At 38.0% G+C, this 12,424-nt stretch overlaps 1 protein-coding gene across 1 annotated transcript in view; it reads right to left on the bottom strand.

Annotated features, from left to right (window-relative positions):
• Nucleotides 1-1,173: 1,173 nt before the first annotated feature.
• Nucleotides 1,174-12,424, bottom strand: part of serinc4 (serine incorporator 4) — a 29,285-nt gene continuing 18,034 nt past the window's right edge. Inside the window, exons 6-11 of the mRNA XM_041986377.1 lie at nt 10,447-10,658; nt 8,929-9,024; nt 3,652-3,778; nt 3,417-3,529; nt 2,403-2,556; nt 1,174-2,281 (exon numbers count right to left, since the gene is read on the bottom strand). Of these exons, the coding sequence (XP_041842311.1) occupies nt 2,074-2,281; nt 2,403-2,556; nt 3,417-3,529; nt 3,652-3,778; nt 8,929-9,024; nt 10,447-10,658 (910 nt within the window). The 3' untranslated portion in view covers nt 1,174-2,073. The remainder of the gene's footprint in view (nt 2,282-2,402; nt 2,557-3,416; nt 3,530-3,651; nt 3,779-8,928; nt 9,025-10,446; nt 10,659-12,424) is intronic.

A 12,424-nucleotide genomic window follows, 5' to 3' on the forward strand; every position in this document is an offset into this window, starting at 1 on the left:
TGTCACGTAAGGGCAAAAATGTCTGATTTCAGTCACTTTGCCTGCAGTGTGAATGGAGCAGTGCTTCATGCACTGAATGTGTAACAAACAATGGAAAAAACAAAGTTTCCGATGTAGAGGTGCCTAAAAATGTGTATTTTATCTTGTGGCCAGCAGACTGCAACTCCTGTGGTTGCAAAACAAGTATTTTGTCATATGGTCTATTTTCAGAAACATGAAATTATATGAATAAAAATGTTTTTAACGGTGTAAAGTTATATACCTCTCTGCTACATTACACCTTTATGCTACTATGGTAACCCAGAAGAGACAAATCAGATACTGCCTCTAGAGTGGGTCATTTATGTTTGTAATGACTAATATGGTTTTAAGATAGCTGTGACAAAATATAAGTGTCTAACCTCTACTCTGTGCCTCTGACTTGTTTAGATTGCACATTGGCATTTATCATGTACATTTCTTGAGTCATCATTACCTGCAGTGTCCAGGGCCTGAGAAACCAGACCTCACAACTTTACAAGACAGCAACTGGATATCAACACACTGGCTGCTTTGAACATGAACCATGGCTGATGCAGCAAAGAAACGCAAGAGGACGTTATCAGAGGAATTAAGGAAAGGAAAAAAAGTAAATTATAAGACAAGAGTCCACATGGAACTGACTTTACTGGCTGGGGAGATCTCAGAGAAGAGACAGGATGCAAGATGGATGCTGAATTATCCTTCGTTAGTGGGCTTCAGTGAGAAAATCTGCCAGTTCCGTAGTTCCTCTTTAATGACTAGTTTTACGTCTTAAACTAGGATTTAATACAAGATGTTTCATTTTCCTTCTAAGTCTGATGTGATGACGGTGAAGAAAGACAATTCATTTTATTTATTTAAGAAACCTGTAACATAAAGCTAATGGTCTAACCACTCTAATGGTTCTTACTTCACATTACTCAGAGTTTTCCAGAAATACCTCAAACTTATTCACCTCACTTCCACTTTCTCACATGTAGTCAAACTACAGTGGTTATAAAAATGCTGCATGTATTTGTTTGTCCCTTCTGGGTTATCATAGTATTGTTGTTTTTATTCTTTAGCCCTAAACATTAGACACTAAAACTTTGATGGAGCAGAACATTAATTTTATGGAGTATGGTCCTATTTAGATTAAATGGAGTTGGGACTGAAAAGACTGACTGATACACTTGGGATGGACAATTTGCCAAAATGCTGAACTTGAGCCTTAAAACAAGTGTCAACAAACCAAGTGGTTACTCAGTTACTTAGACCACTAATCTTAAATAGCACTATATGTAATCATTCATCAATATCTGGATAAAACAAAGGAAAACTATGCATGGCACCATTAGTTGCACACAAATGGCCCAAGATTTTCCTTAGTATTTACATTATTTCTGTGAAATGTATCGGTAAGAGCTTGCTCTTGCTAAATAGACAACTTACATGTTGTTTTTTTGTCACTTTTGAAAGATTTGTTCATGCTCAAAACCATCAAATGTTGTCTAAGATCAGAGGACTGAAAATATTCTCTGTCTCAGGATGATTTTTCACTTCTCAGGAAAGTAAAAATAGATAGAAATGTTTGAGATGTGGTTCTCTGTAGCATTAATACAGCAAATGTCTATAAGTTTTCTCTTTTTATAACAGATGTCTAAATACTGCAAAAATAAAAATGAAATAGTAAAAAATTTAAAATGACCTATCTTTATACCTTTGTCATTTTTATCTGACATAATAGAATGTAAGTCCACTCCTTCTGATCCCTTTGGCAATTCATTCTGTGACTGTGTCTCCAAACCCGTCACATCCCCATTAGTTGTTGCATTTTAGGCCATCAAGCGTGTGAAATGAGGGCCAGTTTTTCACATATCAACAGGGCACCGAGTGCTGAGCCCTGTCATCGTTTCTTCTCACACCACCGTGGGTCTGTGACCCCTGACTCCAATAAGTTCCACTCATAAAAATGTCCTCCTGAAGGGCACAATAGGGAGGTCTGAGTCATGTGACCCCTTGTCGAAATCACATCATGTTTGCTTTCCCCCTGCGTGGATGCTTTAGATACCGTCAGACGCTGACGCTGACGTGGCGGCACGATGCTGTCCGACGTTTGATGCGCGAGCGCCGAGGTCTGGACTCGTTCTGACAGCTGCACAGAGGACCCAGCAGCAGCCAGAGGTAGAGGATCACACAGGCCCAACAGGAGGATATCTTCACCCAGAACGTAGACCAGCTGCCGTGGGTGAAGGTGGTTTCCAGCACTGCTGACTCATAGCTGGAAGAAAACAGTAAAGTTTACTAAAGAAAAACTGCTGAGAGATCATCAGAATATAAAAAGAAAAATAAGAAAAGCATTTTTTAGAAAAGATTGAAGTGTGTAAATGTCTCAGACTAACCTGAACCAGTTGGTGAGGGTCATCATGACATACAGCGAGGCCAAGAAGAAGACAAAATGGAAGAAGAAGTAACTGTATGCCACTCTCTGGGTCTCGTTGTGAATAACCCTCTGACAGCCTTTGTCATCGTCATCAACTGCAAACTCCTCTTCAGCTGGAAAATAAATTAATAAAATGTCTCAAACTGAATGTTCATAATTAAAAACAAACATGTGTAAGGTAAAATCGTAAGGTAAAAATGTAAAATCCAACATTACAACAGAGCATGTAGTTATAAAGTAAACTATCTGTATAATCATTATGAAAGGAAACACTTTTTTAAATAACTGTTTTACAGTGTTTACAGCAAGTTGATTGTATGAAAACATTTATACTAAAGTATGAATAGTTAAAAAGCACTGTTGCCAAGTCTTCAGTTAGAAAAATTTGCTGCCCTAAAGTTGCTAAATGACTGCATGTTTGAATGCATGTTCATGCTACTCCAAACAGACTGGACTATCCGTGGAAGCGGACCAGGGTTTGTTTTTATAGCGGACCAAACAGCAGCAGGACGAATGCACACTAAGAGTTTCAGAGTTTCACTGAAGACCACGACTTGAGCTGATCCTGTCAACTGTCTCAACAATGTGTTTTGAATTACTGAAATTAAGCAAATAAGGGAATTTGGGTAGAATAAATTTCTTTAAAAAAATGAACAGAGATCTATCCTGATTATAAACACTTCAAGGTGCAACACGAGTCAGCCTCATAGGTCTCAGGGGAGGACATGGTAAAGCCGTTAGATACATGAATGCTAAAAAGAACATCCTAAAAAAAGGCTTCATGTCCCCTTTTTTATTCATATGAAAAAAATAAGTTTGGCAAACTGAAATTAACAGAGACAAATCTCTCCCTGAGGATTTTCTGTCCACATGTTTTCAACAGTAATCTATGGATGATTATTGTAATAATGCAAGCAGAGCACTCTGTTCCTTTAGGAGTCAAATTAAACATGCTGAGATAGTTGGTACAAACCTGCTTCCTCTTCAGGGCAGCAGAAGCAGCAGGTTGCTTTCTGGAACTCGTAGCGATAAACTTTGATCATCCAGAACGGACCGAACACCTCAGCCAGGTAGGAAGCTTCATTACTGCAGAGAAAATAGGTTTGAACACTTTTATCTCCACAGAATTCCTCCAGTAAAGTTATATGATTAATAATTTTAAGTTTGAGCATTTTATTAATATTCTGAACATTTAAGTGTGCACTCACCATGCAAAGAGGACACAGCAGTACATGATTGCAGCTCCAATTATAGCGACAGCGTTGCCTTCGTTCTGCATGCCATTTTGTCCCACGTTGGGGTAACAGACGGTCATGTTCATGCCCTGGTACACCACTGACACACAAAATAACACAACTTGATGAGTTAAACTGCAGGATAAAACAAGGAATATGTTGTATTTGATGTAAATTTGTTTCTGAATTGTGTTGAGTGAAACCAACAGATTTTTTTTTTACAACAAAGCATGTTTAAATGTATCATTTAGCAGAATGTTTGGCATAAAATAACCTTTTTCTGAACAAGGAGACCAATCTTTAGTTACAAATTACATCCAAATGCTGCCGGCAGCTGCTGGCATCATGTTTTGTTTGGTTGGCCTTGGGCTGTGATAGTTTGGGTTTTACGCTTTCATCGCTGCATGATGCTGTTTGACACTCCTCCATCTGCTGACACACTGAGGCTAATGAATTACACACCTCATATTTTTATATTTTTTGTAAATACATTTATTAGGATACTTATCAAGGAATTACTTAAGTGCGCTACTTATTTTCATTTATATTCTTACTCTATTAATCGTATTTAATATCTCTTTTCTTCAAGCTCATATACTTACTAACAGTGTGTTAGTGTGCTTAAGCAACAATTAGACTCTTCATATGGGGTGAGTGAGAAGAACGTGAGGAGCTGACTAATTGTGTCTGCCGGTAAAACCTCAACTGCTCATCAGTTTTTATTGTGTTCTGAAACTAGAAATTTAAAAAAGTATTTTGTCCAAAGTTTTCATAGAGATTTATCACAGAAAGATTGGAAACTTACTTAAAAAGCTTTCTTTCTAGTGGATGATGTAAAATGTTGTAGTTGCGAACTCAGAAACTTCAGTGCTGGGGCACTTTTCTTTTCCTTTTGAAAGTCAGACATTTTGTCTTTTTAGTTTCTATAAAATGCAAAATGAGGCCTGAGAGCCAAAGAGCTGATCAGGTAAACTGGACTCAATAAGGAGCCTGATTAGAATCATAGGTCAATATAAATATGTTAATTGAAAACAAAATCGTTTATTTTGAAATTGTACTCTTTGACGAATCTCCCACATTTTCTTTTCATATGTTAATGTTTTGCTTTATTGGACAATTCGAAGAAGAAAATGTGCCACATGCAGGTCAAGTTTGTGTCAGTTTCCTGATTTTTTTTTCCCCCTCCCCATTTCATTTCCTTGAAAATTCCTTTCTTTCTTGTAAAAAAAAGGGTTTGGCTGCACTTTCCCTTCCCTTCTGGGACTTCCTCTTATAGACTCACCCTCTGGACACTCTCAAATATGCAATGTATATTCTCACACATGCACAAACATGTGCACAAGCTCTGACTACTAAACACATGCACTCAAACTCAGAAATCCAGTCCAGCCTCCAGAAGGTTGTTTTAACTGGATTCGCCAAAGAAACTTTGTGTTTGTGTGGTGTGCTTAAAACAGAACTTGAGTTCAGTGAAAATCCCATCTTGTTACAGGATTTAGAGCATAACACACACGTGTGTGCTTGTGTTTCCACATTGTTAAGGACCATGCATTTCCTAACCTTATCAGTCGCTACCAATCATCTAATCTTAACTATGTTTTATCCTAAATCGAATGGCCTTCTGAAGATCCATCCTCATGACATCCTGAAATTGAATTGAATTATTCCTCACAAAGACACAAAGACAGACACACAAGTGTACAGTCAGGTCAAGAGTCTTCAAGTGAGAGAGAACAAGTCCTGCTCTTTGTCTTGTATTTTCAGTTGCACTCCTGACTAACTTTACTAACAAAAATGAGTATATGCTTGTGTGTGTTTTCCATTTCTGTGACAGGAGGACAGTAATGAGGATGGTTCACACATATATGCACAAAGAAACACTTCTCTTGATATGTTACCATAACAGGTGAGAAACTGCTGCTCTGGAGCCGCTAATGAAGGAAACTCTGCATCAATGAATGAAAATGAGATCTTATAAAGCTGCTGAGTGCGCATTTGTGTGTGTTTGCACCTTTGTGTGTAGCTCTCTGTCTGAAGACGTGTTTTTCTAACCGGCCCAAAGTACATATTTTCTCAACAAGTTGCTACAATGTCCTTCGCAGCCACAAGACTCACACACACCAACTGTAAACAATCATCCTGTACATGCACACACACATGCACACACACACCTGTAATGTGTCTGAGAATGACAGCGTGTGTAAAAAAAACCAAGCTAGTTAGACTTTTTTCTTTAACCTAAGCACTTTAAGATAATTATCTGGAGGAAGTTTAATTAAGTTCCAGGATCTTATAAGAGCCTGATCAGAACATTGTCTTGTAAATGGAAAAGTCCACCTGGTATTCTCCTTTGTCATTTGGATTTTTTTAAAGGATTTTTGGGTTGTAGTGGTCTGTATTCAACAGTAGCTTGACAGGAAAGGGACTCAGAGAGAGAAGGCAATGACATGCAGCAAAGGGTCCCAGGCTGGGATTTGAACGTGGGCTGGCTATGTTGAGCCTCTGTACATGGTGCAGCTGCTCAACCAGTTGAGTTACACTAATCTGAAGTTTTAAAACTCAGAATATTTACTTTTTTTATGTCTTACAGAGGACTTCACCATGTTTCTGCACAGAACTGATACAGTTGTTTTGTCTTTATGCACAAGATTCTCCCAGACTCCCTGAATCTTTTCATGATGATGCTGTAAGAACAAAGTTCTTTGCAATCTTGCATTTAGAAATATTTTTTAGAACTTACTGACCATTCTCTGACCAAGTCTAGTACAAGCCATTACTTGGAATAAGCTTTGGGTGAATGCCCTTTTATACCCAATCCAGACACCCTCACCTATAGCCGTTAAATCAGTTGATTGTAGAAACACCAATAACACAGTGACACGTTAGCTTTCTCTCTAATCATAGATACATGAAAACCTCCTAACTTCCCTGTAAATGGTGTATGAAGAACATCATTTGGATTTTTCTGCCTTGCTAAGGTGATTAAGCTTTGCAAATTTCTGCAAGCTGTTGTCTGTTAGATGAACATACAAAATACTTAACTGTCTGTAATTCTGCACAAATGTACTTGCGTTACTTTCCACCACTCTTAATAGTTTGTATTTGCACTGTGGCCATGCTGCCCTTTGCAACCAGTAGCAAGATTAGCAGAAACATTATTAGCTAAGTACCATGAAGCTTGCCAGGAGGGTCTCTTTATTTGATTTAACATCAACCAAACCAAAGTCTGAGTCAATAAATCAACCCCACCAAAGTTTGACATTTAAATGAATCTAAATGAAGCGGGGTTCAATGTTTGCAGCTGAACTCCTGTTTATATATATATATATATATATATATATATATATATATATATATATATATACATATATATATATGTATGCATATATAATAAAACTGGACCAAAAAACAATGCATCAACTGTGCCTTAAACAGCTATATTTAAAAAACAATTGTGTGCTCTCCAGTGTTGTCAGACTTTTATAAAACACTCTGTACCTGGGGGTCTGAACGTTGTTTTGCACTTTCCTGTTCATCAGATAAGCTGTTTGAGAACACATGTAATGACACTGCCAGGCTGTATTCCTGTGCTATTATGTTGTCAATGGATTCAAGAGGAATGTGAAACGAATGTCTCCCAGTCTGCCCTCACCACAAGCCACCAGCCCAGCAGGCAGCATGTCAGAGCACATCCCAGATTATGTATGACTGCGTGTATGTGCATGTTCAGGTGTGCATGTGCATGTGTAGCATCTATATTTGCATGTGCGATTTATTTGTAAAGCCCAGATAGCACAGGCTCCTTTGTAAAGGTGTGGCACTAATACAGTATCTTGGTCATGCAGGGACTTTACTCTTACCTGAAGGCAACAGGGAAGTCATCGTGAATAAGGTAAAGGCAAACAATAAAGAAGGGCATGTGTGTGCATGAATGTCTGTAAGTGTGTGTGAGTGTTTTTGTGTGTAATAGGGGAACGTCTGTATTAAATTTTAGTAGGGTTTCATATTCTGCTTAACCTGATCTTATGCTAAACAGGTGTGAGACAAAAATCATTGTTTTTTTTTGTTTGTTATTTTGTTTGTTTGTTTTGTGCAAAAGGGTACAACTTGCCTTTTTCCATAAGTGAGTCTTTAGAGAGAGACACTAAGCTTGGTGAATGTCAAAATAAGTTATATTTTAACAATCACACATCATAATTAGAATCTGGATTAGATGTGTTCAAGTGCTGCAGACTACATAAAGAACATCTGTAATCTTTATCCACTGATTTTCTTGACATCCATTAAGTGTGTGGTAGACTTTAGATTATTTTCCTTATCAAATATGCACTTGTGTTATAAATCATTCATCCTTTGTTATGGCCCATGGCCTCTGGATATGTTAAACTGACTGTGTGATCCCACTTAGACAACTGGACAGCTGAGATCCACCCTGTACCCTGCTGTGCTGGTCCTTGCCTACGATTGGCTGACTCTGACATCCCCGAACCAGGATTCTCTGCTTGCTCTTCCTCTCCATCTGGTCCTGGCTCATCAGCCCTATTTAACGAGCAGGCTGACGATGATTCAGGGCAGGTCTGTGGTTTCAGCACAGTTTGCCAAACTTTGGGTTTGACTGTCTCCTCTGTAGACCTTGTGGTTCTTGTGCTTTTTAAGACTTTGTGGAACTTTGTGTATTTAGTAGTTTGTGGATCTTTTGTGAACTTTTGCACCTTTGTTTGAACTTTTGAGAACCTGTGTTTCTTTGGTTATTTGTAGATAAAGTGGAGTTATTAGTCAGCCCTGGTGGCCTGTTTTGCTTAATCCTCCACTTTTTTGTGTTTGGCTTGTAGAGCCTCTGGGTATTGTTGAGACCTTGTTTTCTGTTAATGCACTTTATATTCCGGCTTGTTGTCACTGATAAATAACCCCTATAATACTTTATAATTAAGAATTTGTTTAATGTTCACAACCCCCTTTTCCCTAGAGAGCTGAAACATCCTGAAACCCTGCAGATTAAAAGCTTAGTTATAGACATATTCAGAATAAAGTTTTACCAACTTAAGAAAATCTCTGCAGACCTGAGTATTGTTCCTGATGGAACTTAATCGACAAGTTTTCTTCTGCAGATCTGTACAGATGGTTGAAAAGCTTTAAGACCATCACCCCCTCCATGTGTTTCCACTTTTAAAACAGAAAAACCTTGAGTGCATTTTATGTCAGTGGTGACACTGGACAGAGACGGTGCTCCTCTCTGGTTAGTTAACGTACCTTTCTCTGGTGGGCGACTGGACAGCGCAGAAAAAGTGAGGTACATGACATAACAGCTGATGATGGAGGCCTGAAGGAGTCCAGACCGAGGCTGCTCTATGGGGAAAAAGAAAGTCAAGGTGAGGATACACACTAGAAAACTCTAAATACGCACAAACATCCTCTTTAAGGAGGAAAATGGAAAAACAATTAATAAATTAAATAAGAATAAAAACAGCTACAACTGAACTTTAAGTTTTGATACTGAGAGAAATAAAAGATTTTTTTTCTTTTAGAGAATTGATTTGTGAACTTGTATTTATTTCTGTATTGATTCAAATCAAAACCGATCTTCTCTGTTGAAAAGAAATGTGTGTTTTCTCTGTATTAGTCCAACCAGTCACAACAAAAGTTCACTAACAGTGCTAAAACCAAAATCTGTTATCTTAAATTCTTTTTTATCTTTCATGTGCTGTTTCTGGCGTAAGCTCTCTAACAAATTGAAATCATTTTAACAAAAGTAAAAAAACAAAACAAAAACCCACTATTGATTGTATACAACTAATAGGCGACGTGCTTCCAGTTTCCACATCAGCAGCCGGCAGCATCGTCAAACAGCCACAATGTTTTTGAGTTTTTGTTTTCAGATCAGAAAACAAAGTTAACTACTTTGCTTTACTTTGGTCATCTGAACATAAAACATAATCCTAGCAGGACTGCGTTTCTTGTCGGAAAGTAAATGAAAATGTTGGTCTTTTCCTTTTCTGTCAGTAGTCATATCCTTCTTCACCTTTACCCAATGAGACAACTTGATCTAGTGTGGTGAACCTACAGGGAGAAAGCAGCGCTTCATATCGGTCCAGGTAAGCCTGAAGTTCTGTAACTTCTCTCACTGACTTTTTTCCTATAGTTCAAAGTCCTGAAAGCTTCTTTTAGACTTTTGAATTATGTTTTAAGTTAAGTTTGCAGCATGCTTATTTGTAGTTGTGAGATAGATTCCTCCACTTTTCTTCAGTAAATTGTCTGAATCAGTGTTATTTCTTTTCATATCAAAGTCTAATTTCATCAAAATGATGAGGCAAATGTAAGATATTTGTATAATTTCTGAAAATATTCCAAATTCTGTACTTGTGTAGCTATAAGGTACTAATGGAACTGATTACTGCTTTCTGAAGGAGTGATCTCACATTTATATGGAGACCGTTTTTTTCTTAAAACCTTTGCAGATAGAGGAGCTTCTTTTATATTACACATTAATTTGATTGCTTATATATGTTCATTATGACATAGAATCTACAGAAATAATGCACTCTGGTATTAATGACCTTTGTAACCAGCCTGTAGGAGTTAAAATCCTAAACTTCAGAGCTTGCAGGCTTTTAGTCTTAAAGGCATTAACAGATTAAGTAACTGTTTTTTTACTGCTGCAGCACTGGTTTTATCTGGTGGATTTTTTTCTTGTGTGGAAGCAGACTAATCATTATGTCACTGCTGAAAATCGATGACAGACGCTCGCGTGTGTGTGTTTAATCAACTTACTCTGCTTGACACACGGTGTGATGGCGATGAAGGACATGAGGCCGCAGAGACTCAGGTTGATCCACAGCAGAACTTTGTTAAAGTGGCAGGCGATAGGGTGTGTGTAGTACTTGTACATGAAGGTGAAGGCCATGGTGGCGATGGTGTAGAAGAAGAGGGTGGCACACATCACTGCCAGATACCATCGCTTGTTCTCTGCTGCTCCGGTCAACCTGGAGTCACATAACATTGACTTTACCCACTTCCTGCACAGATATTCACTCTGCATGCCAATTACATTTACTGGGGGGGGGGGCTTCCTCTTTGGATTTTCTATTTTGAGTGGAAACTTTTATTCAAATGTATCAAAATAGTTTTGTGCCACATTTTAGGTTTACTGGTTTGAGAACCCCATCTCAAACCAGGAAATTGTTCCCAGTGCAAAATGTTGCAATATAATTTTTTTTTTTAAGTTGAGTGGCAACAGGTCAGTAATTGGGTATAAAAAGAGCACCTCAGAGGCAGAGTCTCTCAGAAGTAAAGATGGGCAGATGTTAAGTAATCTGTATAATTATTTGAATTTCATTTCATCTTACCAGAGTGGTTTTACTCCCAGTCCATTTGAAATTACTTTCAGCTCAAAGAAGACAGCTGACCCAGATTGCAAAAAAATGTTCACTCACTAAATGTGAGTATGGCTTCCGAAACTCGGCCACATCATGACCAGATGTGGCCCACAAGGAATATGCCACAATCTGTGTCCATTTTCAGACCACTTTTGGCCTACACAACACTTGCTGTAAACTGTGTCCAGGCCAACATCTGGTCCACATATGGTCCAAACATGTCTGCCATCTGGGGTATTTCTGGATAGAAGTAATTTAAAATGGACTATGGTGGAAGAATTGTTCTGTTGGAAGAATCAAAATTTAAAATTTCTTTTGGAAATCATGGACACCATGTCTTCTGGACTAAAGAGGAAAAGGACTATCTGGTTTGCATTTCCGATGGTATGGGGGTGTGTTAGTCAACATGGAACTCACAACTAGCACATTTAGAAGAGCTCCATCAAACCTGGGAGTTATGTTCCTGGTTTGATGGAGCTACATATGCTCCCATCAAGTCTTTTTCAGAAAAGGATTTGCATATTTCAGCAAGACAATGCTGAAACCACACACTGCACCCATTACAACAGCATGGACTTGAAGAAGAATCTGGGTATTGGACTGGCCTTCCAGCAGTCTAGATCGTTTACCAGTCTGACATATTATGAATTACAAAATGCAGAATAGAGATCCAGGGTTGATGAGCAGCTTTAACCCTTATAATGGACGAGAATGAGGCATTATTCTCATTCTACAACAATTTTCCGTTCCCATCAAATTTAACACAAGTAAATTTTTTTTTTTTACAAAATATCAAACTATCTTTCTTTAAATATTTGACATTTGCAAATATTGTTTTTTAAGAAGAGTCAGATTGTGGTGCAGTAAATATTCCATAGGCTGTCCTTTAACCATTTCATTAATGGACCTAATTATTTTCAACTTTTTCCTTCATTCACCAAACATCAACTGTTTAGCATTAGCTTAAAAGGTATGTCTGTCTTGGACTATAGGAAGTAAAAATGATCATTTCTGACCTAAAGATCAAGAAGAAAAGAGGTGGTTATTTTGGGGGAGAGGATGAAAAGCTCTAACCATTATAAAAGAAATAAGAGGATTTTGTAGTTTGGTACATTTGCTTTGGAAAAGTCCCTGAATGAGTAAATCCTCTTAGATGTTGTAGCTACAACTCTGTCATTATACAGCAGAATACAGTGGTGGCTGTATAAGACTGGCAGCAACAGCTGGATGTGGTTAATCACATCTGGGACAGGGATGTCTGGTTGTATGAGGGCATGTGAAGAAAGAGTTTGACAAGGGGAGATGAAGCTAACCACATCAATAAATACATAAGAAAGTGGCATTAAATATAAAGTTGTAAACACGCTTATTGT

Source organism: Melanotaenia boesemani, chromosome 1, assembly GCF_017639745.1.
Source record: "Melanotaenia boesemani isolate fMelBoe1 chromosome 1, fMelBoe1.pri, whole genome shotgun sequence".
In the NCBI taxonomy this organism is placed as follows: Eukaryota; Metazoa; Chordata; class Actinopteri; order Atheriniformes; family Melanotaeniidae; genus Melanotaenia; species Melanotaenia boesemani.